The sequence below is a fragment of the Moschus berezovskii genome, chromosome 25, assembly GCF_049115385.1.
Source record: "Moschus berezovskii isolate FMDL1 chromosome 25, NW_MosBer_1.0, whole genome shotgun sequence".
Classification (NCBI taxonomy): Eukaryota; Metazoa; Chordata; class Mammalia; order Artiodactyla; family Moschidae; genus Moschus; species Moschus berezovskii.
Window position 1 is genome coordinate 346268 of NC_142484.1, and position 24352 is coordinate 370619.

The following is a 24352-nucleotide window of genomic DNA, read 5'->3' on the forward strand; positions in this document are numbered from 1 at the left end:
CCAGCGACGGCGGCAGGTGCGTCCCCGCCCAGCGGCCGGGGCGAGGGCGGACCCAAGTGTCTCGCTTTGCGCCCGCAGGCTGGTTGGTGCTCAAGAATGTCCTGCGCTCAGCCCTGTGGGGCCGCGGCCGCCGGGCCTGGGGGCAGAGGCCCAACCGGCCCAACCAACCCGGACAGTCTTGGTGCCCCAGGGACTCCTTGGAAATTCCGCCGCCCCCAGGGGCACCTGCGGCAGTTCTGCCCCTCCCAAGCTCTTCCTCTTCCTCCAGGAAGCCTGCCTTGACTCCTGCCTTGACTCCTGCCCCTAATAGGTGCAGGCACTCCTCACTTTTCCGTGGAAGCCCACGGAAAACCAGAGGAGAGCGGGAGGTTACTGCATTCCAGGCCTTTCCCCATCTGGACCTCAGTTTCCCAGCTAACCCTGTTGTTCAGTCGCTAAGTCGGGTCCCACCCTTTTCTACCTCATGGACTACAGCACAAGTTAGGCTCCCCTGTCCTCCACTATCTCCCAGAATTCGTTCAAATACCTGTCCATTGAGTTGGTGGCACTATCTAACCATGTCATCATCTGCTACCTTCTCCTTTTGCCTTCAATCTTTCCCAGCATCAGAGTCCTTTTCAATGAGTCAGCTCTTCGCATCAAGTGGCCAAAGTATTGGATTTTCAGCTTCAGCAACAGTCCTTTCAACGAATATTTAGGGTTGATTTTCTTTAGGATCGACTGGTGTGACCTCCTTGCAGTCCAAGGGACTCTCCAGAGTCTTCTCCAGAACCACAATTTGAAAGCATCACTTCCTCAGTGCTCAGTCTTCTATAGGGTCCAACTCACATCTGTACATGACTACTGGAAAAGCCACTGCTTTGACTGTATGGACCTTTGTGGGCAAAGTAATGTCCCTACTTTTTAATACCCTGTTCTAGGTTTACCATAGGTTTCCTTCCACGGAACAAGCATCTTTTAATTCCATGGCTGCAGTCACCATCTGCAGTGATTGTGGAACCCCAGAAAATAAAATCTGCCACGGTTTCCACTTTTTCTTCTTCTATTTGCCATGAAGTGATGGGACTGGATGCCATTCAGTTCTTTGAATGTTGAGTTTCAAGTCAGCTTTTTCACTCTCCTCTTTCACCCTCATGAAGAGGCTCTTTAGTTCCTCTTTGCTTTCTGCCATTTACATGGTATCATCTGCATATCTGAGGTTGCTGATTTTTCTCCTGGCAATCTTGATTCCAGCCTGGCATTCTGCATGATGTACCCTGCATAAGTTAAATAAGCAGGGTGACAATATACAGCCTAGATATAATCCTTTCCCAATTTTGGACCAGTCAGTTGTATGTCTGGGTCTAACTGTTGCTTTTTAACCTACATACAGATTTCTCAGGAGGCAGGTACAGTGGTCTGGTACTTCCATCTCATTAATAATTTTCCAGTTTGTTGTGATCCATACAGTCAAAGGTTTTAGCATAGTCAGTGAAGCAGAAGTAGATGTTTTTCTGGAAGGCCCTTGCTTTCTTGATGACCCAACAAAGGGCAATTTGATCTCTGGTTCCTCTGTTTCTTCAAAACCCAGCTTGTACATCTGGCAGTTCTCAGTTCACGTGCTGCTGAAGTCTAGCTTGAAGGATCTTTAGCATAACCTTGCTAGCATGTGAAAGGATTTTGAGTATAACCTTGCTAGCCCTGAGGGCAGACATATCACCAGAGACTGAGAAATCTACAGAAAGTTTTTATTATAGAAAATTTTGCTGGTTGAAGGGAGCCAGGGGGTAGGGCAAGATCTGGGGTCAGAAGTCAGAGGGTGGCCCAGGAAAGAGGCCAGCCCCCCTGCACTGTGACTGCGCGGGAGCCCCTGCCACTGCCCACCTTCCCCCCCAGTTCTAAGGGTGGCAGGAGTCACTCAGAGTTCAAGTCAGGCAGTACCAAGCCTGAGACCTAACACATGGACCAGGCCTCACAGACCACGGACAAGGGTGCAGTTCACAGACACCCCAAACACACAGGGGCTCCCAGGGCCCCCACATGCACTTGGGTCTTCTTAAAGCTCCCACACACAGCCAGCCAGGCTGGGGTGGGAGGCCGTGGCGGCAGCTCCTGAGTCGTGGGCCCCCGGGCCCCCTACACGTCTGTGCTCTTGGACCTGCAGCTGGAGGCAGGAAAGGCGCTGAGTGAGCCCACCCCAGCCCCGCCCAGCGCCCAGCCAGCCCCGCCTCTCCACCTTTTTGGCTCAAGTCTTCGGTACTTCTTCTTCAGGACTTCGTTCTTCACAGACTGCGGGACGTCAGGCACGAACCAGGCCGCAATGAGCTTGATGCATAAGGCCACGTGCTGGGGGGGGGGGGGCAGAGAGGGGAGGTCAGGAGGGCTGCGCAGAGACTTCAAAGGTCGGAGAGCTGCCCCGCTCCAGGGCCCCCACCGTGCTGGCTCACCTCGAAGAGGATGAGGAAGGCCAGGCGGATCGCCAGGAGGAACCACTGCTGCTCCGAGAAGTTGGAGTCCTGAGCAGAGAAATAGTCCCGGTACCTGGGGTGGGGAGCAGATGAGGTCAGGGGTCAGGAGCTCAAAGGGTGCTCGCAGGGAATGCGGGTCCGAACCTGCACTCGGTCACATTCTCCGAGCCCTCGATTTTGGCAGGATCCTGGAAGTCTTTGGTGTAGAACACGGACAGGCTGTGGTTGACGTAGCCGGTGAAGCAGCTGTGGGCAGAGGACAGGAGCTTGATGTGGCCCCTCAGGCTTCTGGGGTGCTGGCTCGAATCTGGCCCAACGTGGTGGGGGCCGTCAGGGTGGGCCGTGGTGCAGACCCACTCCTCCACCTCTGTACACGGGAGACGGGCCCTCGGGGAGGCTGAAGGGACTCGCAGGGGATGGGGGAGTCTTCCTGGGAGAGATCCCTGGAGACCCAGCCCCCCGCAGGGCTGGAGGAGCTGGATGAGGACAGCGTGCAGACCCCACAAAGCGTCTGACTTCAGAAGGGGAGCCGTTCCTGTAGCGCTTGCTCAGAAGATGGCTAGCTCTGGGACATTAATGCCCTTCTGGGGTCCAGTCCACACTCCCAGGCTCCACCCAGGGTCTGCAGGTCGGCACAGGGCGGGGGCAGACCACCCCAGGAGAAACCGGGAGCATGGAGCCCTGCCCTGGGCTCCCCTGGGGTGGGGCCAGTTCCCCAGGGGTGTCTGGACAGTCTGAGACTCCCCAGGGGCTGTGTGGCAGCATCCCCTTACTCGACTTCAGACTGGGCCCCCCTTCGGCAGGGGCCATAGCGGTACTTGTACACCACGCGGGGGATGAACTCGGATGTGAAGGCGATGACCATCCCGTTGGCGATGACCGCCAGCACGCCGATGATCTCCAGCACCTGCAGCCAGGTCCCTGGGCCACAGGAGGGAGGGAGGCCCGGTCTGCCTACACGCCTCCTCCCCAGTCCCATTGATTCCCCAAGGCTGGGAGCCCGGATGGCCAAGGGTGTCATCACACTTATGCCTGTGGCAGCCCCAGGGCCAGGCCCCTGATGAGGACAGTCTTGGCCAAGGCCAGCGGAGGGCAACGCCACTCTCCTGCACCCCGCTTCTTGACAAGGACAGGGAGGGGCCCAGGTCTCCATCCCCCATGTTATGCCTGAACCTTTCAGCTGCCCCCAGGCCTGCTCTGCCTCCTAGGTTTCCCCCCAGGGCAGGGGCAGACCCCCTTACTGGTCCTGGGACAGAGGCCTTCCTCCCAGGTCTCTCTGCTGCTGCCCTGTCCAGTACTCCATCTCCTGGCTTCATCCCTGACCCCGTCTGCCTGGGCAAGGCCAGCCGAGGTGACCAAGTCCCTGCTCCCAGCTGCTGGACATCTCTCCCCCAGCTTCCTGCTCTGAGAGTCCAGCCTTTCTGCACCCACTTCCCAGCAGCTCTGGCCCTTCAACCCGACTGCGGGGGAGGTGGAGGCATGCCGGCCCCTCTTCTTTCTGGGGCCTGGGCTCAACCCTCAACCCAGGCAGACCCTGGGAAGGGCTGGGGGCTGCTGCGGGTGAGGGCCCCTCTTGCCCGCCAAGGCTTAGAGCCGGGGTCTCAGGGAGACCGGCCCGCGGGTTACCCCGCCCCCGGCCGGCCCCTGACCGATGTCCTTGGCCTTGCGTGGGACCAGGCGCCGCTGCAGCCGGACCATCTTGATAGCGTCCAGGCGGATCTCTACGAGGTTGCTGAAGAGCGCGAGCAGCGGGGCAAGCGGGAAGGCGGCCACGAAGATGGTGGTGAAGCCGTACTGGATCACTGCGGGGGGGGCAGTCACGCTGAGCCTCCTCCCAGCCCCTCCGCCAGCCCCTCGGCCCCCAGCCCCACCCCGCATACTCATCTCCATGAACTCGTCGAACAGGCTGAAGGTGTAGACTGGATTCAGGCGGTAGTTGCGCTGCCAGTGGCCCAGCTCAGGGTCCTGAGACGGGGCCCGCAAGGAGCGATACTTGTGCGTCAGCCACCTAGGGGCAGGAGAACCAGGTGGGGAACGGGGAAGAGCCGGGGAGCAGGGGGCCGGGGCGGGGCAGGGGGAGGGTCCTGCAGGTGCGGGACTCCCTGCGGTGGGCGGCGCCCCGGGAGGGGGCTGTCCTCACGGTCTCAGATACTCCGCGCAGTTGCTGAGCGTCTGCTTCAGACCCATGATGATGGCCATCTGCACGAACAGGTCCATCATGCAGCCGCTGAGGTGGCACTGCAGGGACGAGGGTGGGAGGTGTGCACGGGCTTGGGGGCACTGGGAGAGGCCGGGAGGCAGGGCAGTGGGGCACCCGGCACAGGCTGACCTCCTCCAGCTTCCACAGCCCCGCCAGGCGCACCGTCTTCCCGGGGTGACCGTTGATCCTGTGAAGGACAGCCAGGCTGAGGGAGGCGGCAGGACAAGGGTGGGGATCGGGGCTCAGTGGGCCCTGGAGGGGAAGGAAGCAGACCTGCCCCACAGGTGAGCAGCGGCTGGATGTGGGCCTTGTGCCCAGACACATCTGTGGGCACATGCTCACACACACAAACCACTAGACCATTCAGGCATGACCTAAATCAAACCCCTTACAATTATACAGTGGAAGTGACAAACAGATTCAAGGGATTAGATCTGATAGAGTGCCTGAAGAACTGTGGACGAAGGTTTGTGACATTGTACAGGAGGCAGTGATGAAGACCACCCCCAAGAAAAAGAAAGGCAAAAAGGTTGTCTGAAAGGGCCTTAAAAATAGCTGGGCATGGAACAACAGACTGGTTCCAAACTGGGAAAGGAGTATGTCACGGCTGTATATTGTCACCCTGCTTATTTAACTTATATGCAGAGTACATCACGCAAAATGCTGGGCTGGATGAAGCACAAGTTGCACTCAAGGTTGCTGGAGAAATATCAACAACCTCAGCTATGCAGATGACACAGAAAGCGACGAAGAACTGAAGAGCCTCCTGACGAAAGTGAAAGAGGAGAGTGAAGAAGCTGGCTCAAAATTCAACATGCAGGAAACTAGGATCACGGCATCCGGTCCCATCACCTCATGGCAGATAGATGGGGAAACAGTGACAGACTTTATCTTGGGGGCTCCAAAATCACTGCAGAGGGTGACTGCAGCCATGAAATTAAAAGATGCTTGCTCCTTGGAAGAAAAGCTATGACCAACCTAGACAGCATATTAAAAAGCAGAGACATTACTTTGCCAACAAAGGTCCATATAGTCAAAGCTCTGCTTTTTCCAATTGTCATGTATGGATGTGAGAGTTGGACTATAAAGAAAGCTGAACGCTAAAGAATTGATGCTTTTGAACTGTGTTATTAGAGAAGACTCTTGAGAGTCCATTGGACTACAAGCAGATCCAACCAATCAATGCTAAAGGAAATCAGTCCTGAATATTCATTGGAAGGACTGATGCTGAAGCTAAGACTCCAATACTTTGGCCACCTGATGCGAAGAGCTGACTCATTAGAAAAGAAAATGATGCTGGGAAAGACTGAGGGCAGGAGGAAACGGGGACGACAGAGGATGAGATGCTTGGATGGCATCACTGACTCAATGGACATGAGTTTGAGCAAGCTCTGGATGCTGGTGATGGACGGGGAGGCCTGGCGTGCTGCAGTCCATGGGGTCACTAAGAGTCGGACATGGCTGAGCGACTGAACTGAGAGTAAAGCTCACATGACAGCTAAAGAACATCAAAACAAGACCTGAATAGAGAAGCCTTGTTCTTTGACAGAAAAAATTAGGATTGTATGCTTGAGACAAACAGAATGACAGGCCCCCAAGGACATCCACATCATGATTCCTGGCATACGTTATATGACATGGCAGCATTAAGGCTGCCAACCAGCTGACCTTAAAATGGACAGAGAATCCTGGATTATCTACGGGTGCCCATTTTAATCACCAGAGTCCTTAAATGAGGAAGGAGAGTCAGAGACATGATAAAATGAAAGGGACTCAGCCTGACACCACTGGCTTTGCAGACACAGGAGGAAGGCACCAGGAGCCATGGAATTCAGGCAGCCTCTAAAAGCTGAAAAAAACAACAGTATGGATTCTCCCCGAGGGTCCCCAGACAGAACACAGCCCTGCTGACACCTTGATTTTAGTCCAGCAAGAGCCTTTTTGGACTCGGCCTCTAGAACTGTACATAATGTGTATTGTTTAAAGCCCCTAAGTTGTGGTAAAAGAAAATTAATACAGTATGTATGTCAGTTCTCCCTAAAAGAATATATAATTTCCCTGTAATCCTAAGGTAAATCCCATAGGATTTTGATGGAGTTTGACAAAAATTAAAGTTCACCTAGGACAATAAACATGTAAATAACTACAAAACAGAAAAAGTGAAACAGAAGAGAGAAAGAAAACTAATGCGAGTGCTACCTGACAGTAACGCTTCAGAGAGTCATAATCACACAGTAAGGTACTAGACTCAGATGGTCAGAGCTCACACAGAGACCAAAACATTCAGGTGAGCGATGGGACTTGACATGTGCAGAAGGTGGTGGTGGGGATGGAACAGTCGGTAGATGGTTTGGGGACAGCTGGCTGTCACTTGGAAACAAAACAAGCCTCCCTCCTGTGCCCCTTGCAGCAGAAGCAGTTCCTGTGGATCAAAGATCTGAGTGTCTAAAAATGTTGACACCATAAACATTAAGGACATCGCAGCTGAACACACTGTTAGTTTTGAGGAGGGGGAGGCCTTTTTGAGCGTGGCACGGGAAACAGGAACTGTGCCGAGACGGGCTGAGAAACCTCGCAACAAACAGAAACTGCCTTCAGAGTGAGAGCAGGCCAGGCTTTCGCCTCCTCACCCAGGAGCACGGCGGGCAGGGACTGCACACAGGGGCCAGAGTCGGGCCTCGTCTGCTCCTCCGCCTGCGCACTCTGTGACCCTGGGGGGTTTCCTAACTTCTCCGCCAACCCATCTGTGAAATGGGGTTTAGAGTCCCTACCCCATAGGGCTGTTGTGTGGATTAGAGTTGACGAACATGACTTAGGATAGAATGTGTGAGTGTCTGCGACGTGAGTTACTATTATAAAGACATATTCCATCCTGCCAGGGAAAATCAACCGAGTCCTTTGTTATCCAAAGTCAGCGGAGCGCTGCAAATCTTCAGTCGAGAGGCAAAGCAGCTATACAACAGAGAAAGACTGCGGCAAAGGAGCAGAAAGACGGACCCTTTAGGAAATGAGATGAGGAGAGGAAATGGGATTTCTCTGGTGGCCCAGTGGCCAGGACTCCGAGCCCCCAGTCCCAAGGACCCAGGCTCAATCCCTGGTCAGGTTACTAGATCCCACAGGCCGCAATGAAGACGTGGTGCAGCCAAACAAACATTTAAAAGAAAAAACTTAAGGGGAAAATAGAACACTGATATCTTCAAGAAAGTACTGTATCCATGGGAACAAGAAAAGGACACTGTAAGGGTAACAAAAGACCAAAAAACTCTTGAAAATTAAGACTTTGTCTTAAAATTCTTAACCTTACAAGAAAACAACAGAAGGCGAAAAAGACAAAGTGAAAGGACTTCATCCAGATCTGGAGCATAGCGACAGCGAGATGGAAAGACCAGGAGCACCGAGGACACGCCCAAGACGACCCGGAGCCTCACAGAGAGAAGGCAAGGGGACGGTGTTTTCAGAACCTGAGGTTAAAAAGAAAAACACTCGGTGCACTTAAGCAGGACGTGGGTGTTTTCATTGGAAGGTGCCAACAACTGCCCAGCACAGTGCATGAAGAAAAGACTCACCCCGAGGCTGCCCCGTTTAAAGAGAAGATCCTAACTTTAAACAGAAGATCCCTCTTCCAGAGGGAAAAAAGTCTAGGTCAACTAGGAAAAAGCAAAAATCAGATTTTCTGCACACTTCTCATCAACCATTTTGCATGTTCAAAGACAATGGAGCAATGTCTTTGAAGTTCTAGAAGGGAAAACTGTTTTGAAGTTAGATTTCTCTACCCAGCCAGGTCAATCATGTGCCAGGGTAGAACATGACACCTTGAGACATAAAAGAATTCAGAAAATTTACCTCTCCGATATACCTTCTCAGAATAAATGAAAGCAAAAATCAAGAAACAAAGAGGCTTGGGAATCAGGAAATGATGGTCCTAACCCAGGAAGTCCCAAGAAGACGTACAGGAGGCATGGAGAGCAACCAGCCCAGTGTGGGGGAAGGCAGGGCTCCCAAGGAGGGCCCCGTGGAGAAGGGGACTCCGTGCAACTGTCTGCCATAGGGGGCTAGACAACCCTGATACGATAAAGACACGCAAGAGGGGAAAGGCAGCTGGAAACAATACGAAAAATAAAGAGCTGTACGACAAAGAAATGGTCAAACAAGAAGCAAAATAAAATATGATGCGATTTTAGGAAACGGATAACATCAAAAGAGAACCCATTTGATCTTGAAATTATGAAAATGCTCAGATGATATGAACAGTTTATAGAAAAGGAAATTTAATGACCAATAAATATCTGGGAAGAAGCTGGATTCTCACTAATAGGTCTTAATAAGGCACCTTGAAAGACGAGAAGCCTTTGTTCATCAGATCAACAGGGGGTGCGCACAGCGTGTGTCTTTGTGAGTCACCACAGCGCTTTTGGAGGTTGCTTTAGCAATGCTCATCTCGATGTAAATGTGCACTCCCAACTTTCCATTGAAATGGCTGGCTGCTGACACCCATAGCCCGGTATCACCTCAGAGCCGGGAGGGAACTGGAGAGGCCTGCAGCCCACTCAACACATCCTGCTGGATCGAACCTGCGGGGCTGACGTCCGAACAGCCAGCAGCCCCGCCTCGCCCGGAGTACCCAGGACTTGGGCCCCTCTGGTGGGCTGGGGGCACCCTCTGGATGGGATGCAGGCCCGGCTGAACCCCTGGGCCTCCTATCTGACCTCTTTTCCCCACACACAAGCCAAAAGACAGAGACACTTCCAGGGGGTTGAACAACCAAAGAGTCAGATCTCAGGGTTGAGCCAATGGACACCGAGACCTCACGCTGACCCTTGGAGGATACCAAGGGCATCCTCCTTCCTCCAGGCAGGACACCAGGGATTCCCCTTCGGGAACTGACAGAGCAAGAGGCCCCACCAGGAGACACATGGTCCAAAGCACACTGGCACATGCCTTTCTCAATTAAAGACACGTGTCCAAGCATAAAAGACATCTAAGGAAGGTCTCTAACACCAGAATCAGAGACCAATCAACAGAAAAGCATAAAACACTCGGAAGGAACAGAAGCAACGCCAGAGTAGAAGGAAAAGAGGCCACGTTCTCAGACAAGAAAAAACCTGGTGTCCAGGTAACATGAAGAGGAGGCTGTAAAGAACCTGAAACATCAAAAGGAGTGCTCTGAAATTAAGAACATAAGCAGAAGCGATGCATTCAACAGAGTAATTCTGAGAGACTGGAAGAAGGATGGAAGGAAACCGCGAAGAAAATCGGATGATCAATTCAGAAGATCCGATTTCCAAACAAAAAGAGCTTCCCAGACAGGAAGAGAGGGAACCAAAGGAAGGGGCTATCGGACACATCAGAAAATCACCAAAACCGAAGGGCCCGCGGCTCCAGGCCCAGCCAGTACCCAGTAATTCCTTTCCGCTCGATCAGCATGGATTCTGCATACCTGGCCAGCACAGGAGTTGAGGGCTATGGAGGGAGACAGGCAGGGCAGGAGCAGAGGGAGCAAGGCAAGAGCAGGGTCTGAGGGACCAGGGCTCTGGGTCAAGTGCTCTTTAGAGGCCAGGCGAACGGCAGAAGTCAGCAGGCAGAGGCGGTCCCGGTGTGCGGCGGGAGAAGCACGAGCTGGGGAAGCCAGAAAATGGACACGACAGGGCTTTCGAAAGAAAACGACGGTGTGTTTGTGTGACAGCGGGAACCGCCAGTAGAGACAGAAACGCTGGTGTGTGCAAGAGGTAAGACTCACTGAAGCAATGCGGAACGAGAAGGAGCCACCAAGTCACACGGCTAAGAGGCTTCCGGAGACGGAGACGCTGAGAAGACGCAGAGCGGGAAGCACGCTGACTCAGCTCCGTGGGGCAGAGCTCCGGAAGCCAACTCAGCTATGCATCAGGTCTGAGGAGAGCCACATCCAACTTAGCACCCTGTCTCTAGCAGTTGCTCAGCCAGGTCCTCGAAGAGGAACTCAGCACGGATGATCTCCTGCGTAGCCTTTCTCAGGAAGCCACTGGAGAACTCGGGGTCCTCCCTGGCAGAGCGGGATGGGCTCGCCAGGATGGGAAGGCCAAGCAGAGCCCGGAGACGGGGGACAGACGCCAGGACGGCCTCTCCAAGGACTTCACGATGTCTTTGAATGACCTGGGAGGGTTTTTTCTTTTTAAAGTTCCGCTGGAGTTTGGGGTTAGTGAGTCTGAGCAAACTCCACGAGGTGGCGAAGGACAGGGAGGCTGGCGGCGCACTGCAGTCCACGGGGGGCACAAAGAGTCAGACATGGCTGAGCGACTCAGCAACAACAACAACAACCAGTGCAGCAAAACTTGAGCAGACACAGAGAGCACATGGAGCCGGTATTTCCTCCCGAAGAACAAGAAAACGCTGCTGGTTAAATCAGAACGGTAGCTTCACTGATTCGGAAGGTGAGCGGAAGTGTGCGCCCGAGCCTGGTATAGGAGACGCCCACTGCCACCTTACAAAGCTCAAAACTGGAATCAACCCAAATGTCCACCAACTGACGTCAGTTCAGTTCAGTTCAGTGCAGTCGCTCAGTCGTGTCCGACTCTCTGCGACCCCATGAATCACAGCACACCAGGCCTCCCTGTCCATCACCAACTCCCGGAGTTCACTCAAACTCATGTCCATCGAGTCAGTGATGCCATCCAGCCATCTCATTCTCTGTCGTCCCTGTCTCCTCCCGCCCCCAATCCTTCCTAGCATCAGACTCTTTTCCAGTGAGTCAACTCTTCGCATGAGGTGCCCAAAGTATTTGAGTTTCAGTTTTAGCATCAGTCCTTCCAATGAACACCCAGGACTGATCTCCTTTAGAATGGACTGGTTGGATCTCCTTGCAGTCCAAGGGACTCTCAAGAGTCTTCTCCAGCACCACAGTTCAAAAGCATCAATTCTTCGGCGATCAGCTTTCTTCACAGTCCAACTCTCATATCCATACATGACCATTGGAAAAACCATAGCCTTGACTAGACGGCCTTTGGCTGGCAAAGTAATGTCTCTGCTTTTTAATATACTATCAAGGTTGGTCATAATTTTCCTTCCAAGGAGTAAGCATCTTTTAATTTCATGGCTGCAATCAGCATCCGCAGTGATTTTGGAGCCCAAAAAAATAAAGTCTGACACGGTTTCCACTGTTTCCCCATCTATTTCCCATGAAGTGATGGGACCAGATGCTATGATCTTTGTTTTCTGAATGTTGAGCTTCAAGCCAACCTATTCACTCTCCTCTTTCACTTTCATCAAGAGGCTTTTGAGTTCCTCTTCACTTTCTGCCATAAGGGTGGTGTCATCTGCATATCTGAGGTTATTGATATTTCTCCCAGCAATCTTGATTCCAGCTGTGCTTTTTCCAGCCCAGCGTTCCTCGTGATGTATTCTGCATATAAGTTAAATAAGCAATGTGACAATATACAGCCTTGACGTACTCCTTTTCCTATTTGGAACCAGTCTGTTGTTCCATGGCCAGTTCTAATTGTAGCTTCCTGACCTGCATACAGGTTTCTCAAGAGGCAGGTCAGATGGTCTGGTATTCCCATCTCTTTCAGGATATTCCACAGTTTATTGTGATCCACACAGTCAAAGGCTTTGGCATAGTCAATGAAGCAGAAATAAATTCAAGGACATCTCTCAAAGGAATGCTCATGTATGGTTTTAAAAACAAAGCCTCACCGCCCTTGCGGACATGGAAGATACCTATTGCGTGCTTTCAGGGTAAGACAGGGAGGATAATCCACATGACAAATCACTTATGTGAACAGGTGTATCTGGGATTTCCCTGGTGGCCCAGTGGTTGAGAATCTGCCTGCCAATGCAGGGGACACAGTTTCAGCCCCTGGTCCAGGCAGATTCCACACGCCGCCACAGGGCAACGAAGCCGGGGCACCGCAAGTACTGAAGCCTGTGTGCCTGGAGCCCCTGCTTTGCAGCAGGAGCCACGGCAAGGAGAAACCCTCACACCGCAGCCAGAGAGCAGCCCAGGCCAGCACATGTACACAGCAACAAAGCTATGAATATTGTAAAACAGGTGGATCTGTGTGTACTGAGATGTGTAAAAATATCTGGGAGAAGCAACAAACAGTGTCATCTCTGGGGACACGAACTGGACAGTTGGGGGTGGACTGCATGCCTCCTTCACACATCTCTCTATTAGGTTTCCAAGTGTTCTAAGCTTGATTCATTTTAAAAATTAAAAGGAACATGTGTTTCCATTTCCAAGGCGGGGAGAAATAAGTCAGCGGGAGGCACGTGAGAGCTGCTGGCCCTTACCTGCCCAGGATGAAGGCGATGTAGACAAGGGAGGAGAAGTGAGCAAAAAACTGCAGAGTGAAGAACTTGATGGTGAACTTGCTCTCTCGCTCTGAGAAGGTCCTGGGTTTCTCTGGAATGAGATGTGGGGCCATCCTTCCCCCATCTCTCCCCGCAGTGACAGCCCACGCCCAGCCTGTCCATATCCTGAAAACTCGGGGTCACCTGGAACCCTCACCTGTCTCCCAGGTGGGATGCCCTGGCCTCTCATGGGCCCCACTTCCCCACTCCAGGGTTCCAAGACCCCCACCCTGAATCCTCCCCCGCAGAAGCCCTCCTCTCACCAAAGTCACAAAGCTTCAGGGCCACATATTTGTTGATCTGCAGGAGGGGAGACAGGGCTCACCTTGGACCTGGGCAGAGCCGCACCCTGCCCTGCACCCTCCTCTGCCCCGACTCCTACCTTCGTCATGATGAGGATAATCACGTAGTGAACCAGGGCCCCGCTCACCACCACAGCCGTGGTCACCTGCTCCCCCAGGAAGGGCAAGGCCGAGTTGAAGAGGGCCGCAGCTAGGACTCGGTAGACCACCAGGACGTGGGCCATGCCAATCATGAGGCAGATCTGGGGTGGGGCAGGATGGGCGGGGCTCAGGGAGCTGCCCCAGCTGCTCTCCAGCCCCGCCGCGGGAGCCCAGAAGTACCATCAAGAGAGACAGGACGAGGATGATGGTGCTCCGCAGGTAGGAGTGCCGGTGCAGCCGCGGCTGGTAGTCTGGATAGTTGATGAGCCCCAGAGCCATTTCCTCCTGTGGGAGGCACCCGGCTCGCCTCAGACGCGGAGCCCCCTGGGCCCTGGGACTCCGCCTCCGACAAAGGACCCCCTTGGACACTGATCCCACTCAGACACAGAACCCCTGGGACGTGGAACCCCTTCGGGCACAGGAAACTTTGAAGCAGGAAGCCCTTGGATACGGAAACGCCCTCGGACTCGGGAAACCCTTGGACACGAGAACCTTCGACGGGAAGCCCTTGGACATGGAACCCCTCGGACTCAGCAGCCTCTCAGGGCCCGAACCAGCCGCCGGTCAGCCTCACCTGGTCCTCGTCCCACCCGTACAGCTCCCACCGCAGGACCACACGGGCTCGCTCCCGCTTCCACAGCTCCAGGAACACGGTGGCTGCGGCAGAAAGCAGAGGCCTCACGGGCGTGTCCCCTCTACGTGTGTTGCTCAGGGGACCGCAAGTCCGCGCAACTCACCCCACAGCGCCATGAAGATGGCGAACAGCACGGTGCCCTCGTTGTCGAAGAGGTGGGTGAGCTGGGGGGACGGGCCCGTGGGGCTGGGGCGGCCTTCCCCCAGCCCCCGGCCCAGGCCTCCCCTTCCCTGGGAGGACCTGCTGGGCCCGCCTCCCCGGGGCCAGCGGCCGCAGGGCCCCCCACCCCACGCAAACCTTGGCATAGGCGCAGGTGTCTGAGAGCCGCTGGAACCTGCGGTTGTGGTCGCCGCGAGGGCACATGTAGATGTCGTGGGCCTTGCAGATCTCCTTGCTGAGGGCGCAGGGACCGAGCTGGCCGCAGAGCTTTCCTGTGGACCCCCGAGGGGCCTCCCTGGACCGCCCCTTCCCTGACCCCGCCCACACTGTTTCAGGCCCGCCCCTTCCCTGACCCCGCCCACCCTCGGCTTCAGGCCCGCCCCTTCCCTGGCCCCGCCCACCCTCAGCTTCAGACCCGCCCCTTCCTGGCCCCGCCCACCTTATCTGGCTGGCTTCGAATTGGGAAAACCCGCTCAGGAAGACGATGAGGCCCACCACTGCGGCGGGCACCAGCATGTAAGTGTACCAGCCAAGCCAGGCGAAGTACAGGGCCACTTTCTCTCCAAAGTAGTCCCTATGGGCACAGCGTCCCGTCAGGGCCACTCCCACCAGGGGTGACTGTCCACTGCCAACGCCTGGGTGAAGCTCGCCATGCTGGGGGTAAGGCGTGTACCGAGGGCATCTAAATTTGTGTCTAAATGGTTCGCCAGAGAGCTATTTGCTGGAGGCATGGGTGTATCTACAGAGGGGCAGCCTGCCTGCGGGGGCGCAGGTATGTCTGCGAGGGCAGTAGTACCTGATATCACTAATTGGCTGCCTTTGGAACATGCTTCTCCATCGGGCCCATTTCTTCTTTAGGTGTTCCTCACCCTGGGTACAGGTGAGACACAGTGAGAGCTTCCTGCCTTAAGTCCTGCCCTCAGGCCTCTCCCAGCCGGCCCACCCCTCACCTTGTGCAGGGGGAACCCGGCCTCAAAGACCCCATCCTTCACCAAATCCTGGAGCGTGTCTGGTGGTCAGAGGGGTTCTCGGGTCAGAAGGGGCGGGGATGAGGGAGGACCCTGTCCCGTTCTCCCCATGCGATCCCCCTCCTGGAGGGCTGCGGCACAGGCCACCTGCCCATCCAGTCCTTACCACCTGCTGCCGTCTTGTTGTTCAGGACAAAGTTGACAATTCGGATTCTAGAACACAAGAGCTGGTTCAGGAGGGTCCTCTGTCTGGCCAGGTTCCAGGCCCCTCTTCATCCTGGCAGAGCCCCCAGACCACCAGCCGGGACTGCCTGACCAGAGCCCAGAATCCAGGACTCATCTGGGAGCGCACCTCCTCGAATCCTCCCAGGGTCCAACTGCACCGTGGTTGCAGGGTGGGCCTCCCTCAGGGTGGTCTCTCTCGTCCCAGGGCCCCAGTGCTGAGCCCTACAATTGGCTGTCCAGCTTCCTCCAGGATTCCCCACCTCCAACCACACCTCCCACCTGGAGCCCCAGATGTTCAGAGCACACCCTTTATGTGCACAGATGAAGCCTCTTTACACCACTGTGAGCCACTGTGCCTACGGGACACTGAAACTCAGAGAGGGTGAGTAACCTGGCCAAGGCCACACAGCCAGGAGGCGGCGCGTCCAGGCATCTGGTGGTGGAGCCCTGCACCTCTGGAACGCCTCCTGTGAGGCACCGCCCCCAAGTGTCCCAGGGCCCTCCCCACAGCCTGCTCCTTCCAGGCCCAACAAGGTGCCGCTACGCATGTGTCTGCCCAGACCAGCCAGTTCTCCTGAGCTCGCAGGAAGCCCCCCTCCATTGCTTCATATCCAAACTCCCAGAGTGTTCTTTGTTGACCTCCTTGACTGGCCCCAGGTGAGTTCAGAGGGCTGGGGCTAGGACCAGGAAGGTGTTGGAGGTGGGGTGTGGGGAGGGCAGGTGGACTGGCTTGGTGGGCTAAATAATCAGAGTGGGGAGAAGCAGGTTCCTAGAGAGAGAGGAGGTGTGGGGTGCCTGGGAGGCAGGGACAGATGACCAGAGAAGGGCATTCAGCCTGGAGAAAAGCAGTGGAGACTGAATCCAGGCAGACAACCTCAGAACCCAGGAGGGACAGCCGGGAGTCCTCCCAGCCTCTCCAAATGCCGCCCGCCCTTTAAGGCTGGCTTCTGGTCTGCATCTGGGGACACAGTCACAGATGTAACCTTCAAGCACATTTTCCAGTATTACAGGCATGGTAAGTAAGGCACAGACGGTTGCCCCCTGTGGCCTCTGCCCCAGGACCACACCTGGGAGCCTTGCTGCCTGTCTGGACCACCCTGTATGTGGGCAGGGGTCCACCTGGCCCCGCTGTGGGCCAGCCTCTCACCTGTTGGTGACTTGGATGGAAGTTGGCCTGGACAGCTCCCCTCTGGGGACAGTATCCTCGGGCTCCATAAGTCTCCGGTACCGGTCAAAGATCCTATTGTCAGCTCGGATCCCAAAGAACTCCTTTTCCTGGTCCTCCATTGCCTGAGGGTTGGGAGCAGCATGGGACCCTTTGGGACCCTCCCCCTTCATCCAAGGCCAACAGTCTGTCCCCTCCAAGTCTGGCATGAGGCCACAGAAAACCTCCCCAGACTCCCTCCTGGGAACCCACCCAGCCCCCTGTGACCACTGCACCCAGGCAGGGCCCTCAGCCCGCCCACCTTATAGCAAAAGCCCTGGTTCTCAAGCTCTTCCAGGAACTGCCGCTGCCGCTGGACCTGCCCAGGGTTTCTCTGGGTGCGACGATCGACCACAAGGACATAGTCCCACAGCTCAGGGGCCTCCGTCTAGAGGAAAGAGGCATGGGGTTCGGGGCTGGCAGCCAGGGCAGGCCCGGTGCAGGGCGTGGGGGAGTGGGACCAAGCCCAGGAGGGGCTCACGCAGGCTCACCTCACAAGTATTGATGTCCATCAGCGGAAGGCTCTCACCTTCAGTTGGCACCAGGATCCGGAGGCTGTCTTCTCCCTGGGGGTGAAGCGCAGACAGAACAGAGGCTGGCACTCGTTGCCACAGTAAAGCGTCTCAGGCTGGGTGCTCCAGCACCAAAGGGATGGTTTCCAGTGGGGCTACGTACACACTGAGGCTGCAGCACAAATGGCTGGCAAAGGTTTGTTTCGAAACTTACAAAGAGCACCCCGAATTCATAAGAAAAGGCAGCAGCCCAGTGAAAATGGGCCAAAGATGCAAATGGCCACTTCACAGAAGAGCAGCACCCAGAAGGTGAAAATGTGGAACTCGAACGTGAAACTGTTTGGAAAATGCACCAAGGAGGCACCACCACCCACCCACTCGGCAGCAAACATTTTACGGTCAGACAGTGTTAGCCGTCCAGGTGTGGGAGTTCCTGGCAGCTTAGTGGTTAGGACTCAGCGCTTTCATTGCCAGGGCCCGGGTTCAGTCCCTGGTCAGGGAACTGAGACCCTGCAAGCACACTGCGACCAAAAAAAAAAAAAACCCAGGTGATCTATAAAAATATTGAGTGTAACATAATACTGCAAATCACCTGAAAATCATATAATATTGAAAATAAGCTATGTGTAAAAAAAACCCGGGGTGACTCAGCAGGACCCCCATGTGCTGCTGTTGTGCACGCCTTGGTGCCTGAACTTGAGAAACCTCCCAGACCTGCCCCCGGCCCCCTTTGGAGTCAGACAAAGGTGCTCACATTAGCATATTTCATACCAAAACTGTGGAAATAACCCAAACGCTCATCAGTTTTCTTCCCAGGTGGCGCTAGTGGGAAAGCATCTACCTGCCACTGCAGGAGACACAGGGGCGTGGGTTTGATTCCTGGCTTAGGAAGACCCGCTGGAAAAGGAAACAGAAACCCACTCCAGTATTCTCATCTGAGAAATCCCACGGACAGAGGAGCCTGGGGGGCTACAGTCCATGGGGTCGAAAAGAGTCGGACGTGACTGAGCGCCTAACGCCCTGTCCACTTCTTGCTGGTAGGCAGAGGGATGAAAACGCCGTGCTGTGCCCACATCAGGAGAAACATGAGGCCGCAGATGCACACGGGGCGTTGGGGGTCAGTGTGACATGGCACTGAGTTTCTGAAAAGTCAGACCAGTAAGAGCCGTGCCGGAGCGACTGGTGCAGGGCAGACGGCCAGGACAGACAGAGCGACACTAAAGCCAGGGGCAGGACCTTCGGGAGGAAGCGGGTGGTGCACAGCTTCTGAGTCTCCCTGACTCTTTGTTAACTGTTACGGCGGCGCTAATAAACGACACGGACCTTCCCTGGTGGCTCAGACAGTAAAGAATCCACCTGCAGTACAGGAAACCTGGGTTCGATCCCTGGGTCAGGAAGATTTCCTGGAGAAGGGCATGGCTACCCACTCCAGTATTCGTGCCTGGGAAATCCATTGACAGAGGGGCCTGGTGGGCTACAGTCCATGGGGTGGCAAAGAGTCAGACAGTACCGAGTGTCTAACACTTTCACTTTCACTAACAAGTGACACACGTCCTTCTGTGCTCCTCCCTCTGGGAGGTGAAATCCTCCCTGTTGAGGGTGGCCTGGACTCAGTCACTAACGAAGAAAGTATGAAACAGAAAACGAGTCCCTTTACAGAGGAGAGACCTGGCAAAGGCGCCCAACCCAAGAGACGACGGTCCAGGTGATGCGTGCAGCAGCATGTGGTCCCGAAAGCCCACAGTCCCATCTCAGCAGGAGGAGATGGCGGAGGGACCTCCAGCAGAGCCCCAGCGAGCAGACCCCCGAGTCAGGCAGCCAAGGACACGGGGGGGGGGGGGGTGGGCAGAGAGACCGTCTCAGACGGGAGGGGCCATGGGGGCTGCATGACACTCGAAGCAGCCAGTGACGTGAGTCCAGGCTGCGTCAGGCTCTTCATCTGCACCAGCGCCCAGGCAATGGGCACGGCAGGCCCTGCACTGTCTTTGTGACGCTTTAGGAAAACTTACAGACTTGCAAAAACTGCACGAGTAGGAGTCGGGGGCTTCCCAAGTGGCACAGTGGTAAAGAACCTGCCTGCCAAATGCAGGAGACATGGGCTCCATCCCTGGGTAGGGAAGATCCCCTGGAGTAGGAAATGACAACCATGGGCAGAGGAGCCTGGCGGGCTACAGTCCATGGGGCCGCACAGGGTCCCAGCGACTAAGCACACACGGGAGTGGGGGAGCGGAAAGTGCTGGCACTGGTATGCAGGTGGGAGGGGTATCTTAAGGCCTCACTGATTCCCAAAGAGCAGACAGCAGGCTCGGAGGGCTTGAGACAAAGCGACCCAGGGCCCCTCCTCTGGAAAAGCCACTGGGCTGAAGGGAGTGCGGGACACAGGAGATGGGGGACCAGGGCAGACAGGCAGGCAGGTCATCAGGGAGAGCCCCGGGGCCAAAGCAGAGGAAAGACACCTCTGCCTCCGCAGCCAAGCGCCCAGCAGGTGCCAAGGCTGTGTGCCCTCAGGCAAGAGCCCACCTCTCCTAGCCTTGCGGGGCTTGATGCAACACGGGCAGCATCCTGCAGCCCCGGGAAAGGGCTGGCTAGTGAGAGGGCCCCCAGTCATGTCCCCGCCAGCAGCTCCCCAGGGAGCACGGGCCCCTGGAGGGACAGGAAGCCCAGGATGAGGGCCTGGGGGCACTGTTCGCTTTAGCCCCCTGCCTTCCTTGAAGGGCCTGGTGGCTCCCCACCCCACCCTGGGCCCACTGCCAGCCCACCACCCACGACTGCCCCTGGGCAGCTCCGCCCAGCTCACAAGCCTGCAACACCCCCACCCCACCCCCCACCCCCCACCCCCATGCATCGCAGCGTGTCCTGCCCCGGCCCCAGCCCTGCAGCTCCCCCTGCCGCTGCCCTTCTCCCCGCGCATTCCTGCCTCCTCCAGAAAGCCTCACTGGACTGCTCCAGCCAGTCTGCCTTTGAGGGCTGCCAGAGAAAACAGAGGCCACCCATCACATTCGAATTTCAGATAAACAATAAATACCATTTAGTATAAGTTATGTCCCAATTATAGAATGGGACATAACTTATACTAAAGAAAAAAAAATACTGTTGTGTGAAATTCAGCTTACTGGGGACCTGTTTTTTATTTCGTTTCGCTAAATCCGGGACTCGACCCCAACTCCCCACCCCCAGACACACCAGAACTTCTGGGCCCAGAACCAGGCCTGGGTCTGCCCTCCTCTCCCCTCTGTCTCAGCCACAAAACGGCTAGCTCCGGGGCGCGGGACGCCAGGGTCTTCGTGTCCCGGTGCAGCCCCCGCCCAGCCCTTTGCCCCCCTTCCTGGGGAGCGCTCCCCCCTCCGCAGGCCTGCCCCCTTCTGCCCCAGCTCCAACCCCGCACCGCCCCAGCCCTGGGACCCCCGCAGTGCGGTCGGGGCCAGAGGAGGAAGCTGCCGCCTGAGGCCGGTCGGTGCGCCAGCGCTCTGGGCCGAGGCACCTGTCTCAGCAAAGGGAGTCAGGTCTCACATAGATGGGGCCAAGGGACATTGGTGCATTTCTGTCACCAGCAGCCAGTTCTGTGACTTGCCCACTGTAGGAGCGAAGCATCATGTCGGACAAATTCGTGAGTGAAATGGGTCCTCACATACTTGACCTCAGACCCAGGAGGAGGCCTACGCTTGCTGGGCCTGGACCTCCTGCAGGACAACCCTCTGAGGGTCCCTCGCTGACAGGCCCACAGGGGCTGGAAAGAAAGGCTGCCTCACGTGAGCCTGAGGCTGAAGGGTGGGCAAGACCAGCAGCGGGGAGATGGGGTCCCAGCTGGGGAGACGGGGTCCCTGGGGCGGGGAGTCGGGGTCCCAGCTGGGGAGATGGAGCCCCCGGGCGGGGAGACAGGGTCCCCTGGGTGGGGAGACGGGGTCCCCGGGCAGGGAGGGACGGCACAGGGAGTCCGAGAGGCAGGCCTTCAGGATCCAGACAGGAGGAGGGAACCTGGGGAGGACCATCCCTGAGGGACTCCCAAAGGCAGCAGCACGAGGCTAACTCTCAAGTGGCCCCAGAAATGAGGCTGGGGCAGCTGTCTTTCCTGAGACATCACATGACTTTGGGGTGTTACTCAGAGCCTCTTGGAAAAGGAGAGTCAGTCTTCCCTGGAGGCTGCTGTGTGACCTGGACCAGAGGGATCCCACGGGCACTGACCCCCATCATTGATTCTGGCCACAGGACAGGGACACAGCCCCTCTGCGGCCCAGGGAAAGGGCCGGCAGGCACGGGCGCAGCCAGGCCTCAGTCCCCTGCCTGTCCTGTCGAGACACCCTGTGCTCGACGTCTGGACGTCTGGTGCCCGCACACTCTGTGCCCAGGCCACCTGCCTGGGCCCCAGGTTCCAGGATCAGGCTGTCCATTGCCCACCTGTCCTCCAGGGAGAGAGGCCTTCACGGATTAGAACCAGACTCCCCTAACGTCACCCCCACCTCCAGCCAGACTGCTTGGTGCACCTGAAGCGACGTATCTGGGTTCCGCTGTCCCTGTCCACCAGGGCCCGCCTCCAGGAGGCCACGTGTGCCCATCAGGCTCCCAGACCCCAGGCAGGATCAGAGGCTCCCCAGGCCTGCTTGGCCTTGGGGGCCCCAGCCCCACCACGTGCAGATCTCCAGCAAGTCTGTGCACATGGACGGGGAGGTTCCAGGCGCCCAGCTCTCCGTTGTCCTCCCTTGGGGCTTCCAGCCCCCACTCCCTGCAGGCCACACACCCAGTGGGCCAGGCCCAGGATTGAGTCCAGGCCAGAGCCCCAGTCGACCCACCCACTGCCTGCTTGACTTCTTTAGAGGCTGCAGCTCCCCAGGAGACCAGCTCAGGCGTGGGGGCCAGGGCTGGGGATCTACACTCTGTCTCTCCATCCCAGGCAGCTTGCAGGTCCCCAGAAAGGAACAGGGACTGCTGTGTGGGTATGCCTGCCACCCAGCTCCCGACCCTCCTGGCCGGGCAGGCTACCTGGAGCACACAACGTAACCCCAGCCGCACACAGCAGGCATGGGCCTCCCCCCACCATCTATGGCCCGCCTCAGGCTTAGGGTCACACCACAGCCCAGCCAGCACCCCACGCTCTCCTGGCTAGGCCCTACCAGCAAGCGGTGGTTTCATCACCCAGCAAAGGGACCGCCCGCCCCCACCACCAAGCTCAGATATGGAGAGGCCTGCCCACACATTCGATCCTCCACCTGGCTCTGCTTCCTCATCTTTTGGGGGGCCACACCATGAAACATGTAGGATCTCACCTCCCTGACCAGGGATCAAATCAACGCACCCTGCAGTAGAAGCGCCAAGTCCTAACCACTGGGCCTCCAGGGAAGTCCTGGCTTCCTTGTCTTCCAAGTCCTGCCATCTGCCTCCCTCCTCCCTTGGACCCCTCCTTCCCAGCATGCCTCCCACTGTCCATCCATCTCATCTGTCAGATCACATGTCTGTCTGGTCATCCACCCCAGATGCGGCCTGCTGTGAGCGCAGCCCTCACGGGCAGTGCCCAGCATGAGTGGACATGGGCCTGGAGGGGCAGGTAGCTGCTTGGCAGGGAAGGGAGCCCAGAGCTTGCCCTGGGAGTGAGGACAGGGCCTGAGGGGCAGCACGCAGCTGGTGTCCAAGGACCTGCCACAGAGGCTCAGGGACTTGCTAGCGTAGAGCCTCGGTGCTCAGCACTTCAGCTCTGCAGAAGTGTAATGGGCAAGGGGGCAGCTGCCAGGAGGTGAGACCAGGGGTTCCCAGAAGCGAGGCCAGAGGGCTTCTGAGCTGCGGTGTGGAGAAGGCTCCTGAGAGTCCCTCGGACCACAAGGAGATCCAACCAGTCCATCCTAAAGGAGATCAGTCCTGAATGTTCACTGGAAGCACTGATGCTGAAGCTGAAACTCCAATCCTTTGGCCACCTGATGCGAAGAGCTGACTCATTGGATAAAACCTTGATGTTGGGAAACATCGAAGGTGGGAGGAGAAGGGAATGACAGAAGTTGAGAAGGTTGGATGGCATCACCGACTCAATGGACATGCATCTGAGCAAGCTCCAGGAGTTGGGGATGGACAGGGAGGCCTGGAGTCACAGAGTGGACACGACTGAGCGACTGAACTGAACTTAGACCAGGGGGCTGCACAGGAAGCGGTGGAGCCTGGACTGCAGCTGGGGGCAGGGGTGCGAGGTGGGAAACGGAAGGGATTTGGGCAGGGGAAGGGGATGCTCATATCCGGCTGGGGCAGAGCTCTCTGCTGTCTGTGTCGGCCTTTGCCCAAAGGCTGATTTTCTCGCCTTAGCTCCCTCCCCACCCGCAACCCCATCCCCAGGCCACCTCCCCGCAGCACAGGGCTGGCCTGGGAACCAGCCTCGGCTGCCAAGGCTGCACAGCCCTGCAACGGCCCAGGCGGAGTGCGAGGCCGCCTGCCTGGCCCACACCTGGGAGCGCCCGGAGGAGGGCGACAGGGAGGCGGGTTTCGCTCTCCACCTCAGCTCGGGTCTCCTCCCGGCCACGCACGGCTGCCCGGGCCTCGAGTCCTCGTCCCTGGCGGAGGAGAGGCAGTCCTCCCGAACGCTCTCCGGCTCTGCCCCCGGACTCCGAATCCAGCAGCCTTGCGCGACTCCCACCCCGGCCCAGGCAGAACCCCCAGGGAGGAGGGCCCCGCCGGCCGCCCCGGGTCTCCCCAGCCCCCTGCCCGCCGGGCGGGGCCGCGAGGTCTGGGTCCCGCTCCCGGCTCAGCGCCGCCCGCCTGACCCCGCTCTCCCCGGGCCCGGCGCAGGGGGCAAGCCCTTCGCTCCGTCCCGCCCCAGCCCCGGGGCAGCGGGGGAACACGACCCCCGGCCGCTCCGCAGGAGACGGGGGCGCGGGCGCGCGGCAGGGGCCCGTCCCGGCGGGCGCGGCTCGCGCGGACTCACCCGCATGCCGGCGGGCGCGCTGGGCTCAGGGTCGGAGGGTCCCGCGGCGACGCAGCCCCAGCGCCGCTGGGAACCCGAGTGTGGCTCGGAGACCGCCCAGCCGTCCGACCTGACTTCCGCGTGGGGCTCACCCCTCCCTCCTCCCCGCCCTCCTCGTCCTCGGGTCCCGGTGCCGCCGTCGGGAGCGGCCCGTGCCCGCCGGCCGGAAGGCACACCCCTGCCCGAGCCCCGGGGCCAGGGACGCCTTCCCGGCCTCCGGCGCCCACCGGAGGCTCTCGGCTCACCTGCAGAGGGGCGTTCCCCTGCCGTGTGAGATCGGCGTCCTTCAGAGGGAGGG

The 24352-nt window shown here is 57.3% G+C and overlaps 1 protein-coding gene across 2 annotated transcripts; it reads right to left on the reverse strand.

The window, feature by feature from the left end:
• Positions 1 to 1718: 1718 nt before the first annotated feature.
• On the reverse strand, positions 1719 to 24130 carry ANO9 (anoctamin 9). 2 transcript variants are annotated; one of them, XM_088832193.1, is made up of 24 exons: positions 24016 to 24130; positions 17097 to 17171; positions 16868 to 16993; positions 16549 to 16691; positions 15343 to 15389; positions 15159 to 15217; positions 15005 to 15078; positions 14648 to 14782; positions 14347 to 14443; positions 14153 to 14213; positions 13990 to 14072; positions 13596 to 13700; positions 13355 to 13516; positions 13236 to 13272; positions 12913 to 13024; positions 4777 to 4834; positions 4588 to 4685; positions 4328 to 4455; positions 4097 to 4249; positions 3221 to 3368; positions 2592 to 2693; positions 2427 to 2495; positions 2216 to 2325; positions 1719 to 2143 (listed from the first exon to the last, which is right to left on the reverse strand). In XM_088832193.1, exons 1-23 carry the CDS (start codon positions 24019 to 24021, stop codon positions 2262 to 2264), a joined length of 2142 nt encoding a protein of 713 aa, XP_088688319.1. In that variant the 5' UTR covers positions 24022 to 24130; the 3' UTR covers positions 1719 to 2143; positions 2216 to 2261. The 2 variants fall into 2 exon arrangements, with proteins under 2 accessions (XP_088688319.1, XP_055271091.1); XM_055415116.2 differs by having other exon boundaries at positions 2427 to 2520.
• Positions 24131 to 24352: the final 222 nt, after the last annotated feature.

What these genes read in the sequence shown, in the direction of transcription:
- ANO9 (XM_055415116.2), bottom strand. An exon ending in CAACAAGACGGCAGCAGGTG is followed by an intron (nt 15,218 to 15,342) that starts GTAAGGACTGGA and finishes TCTGACCACCAG; the next exon opens with ACACGCTCCAGGATTTGGTG. An exon ending in TTCGAAGCCAGCCAGATAAG is followed by an intron (nt 14,444 to 14,647) that starts GTGGGCGGGGCC and finishes CTGCGCCCTCAG; the next exon opens with CAAGGAGATCTGCAAGGCCC.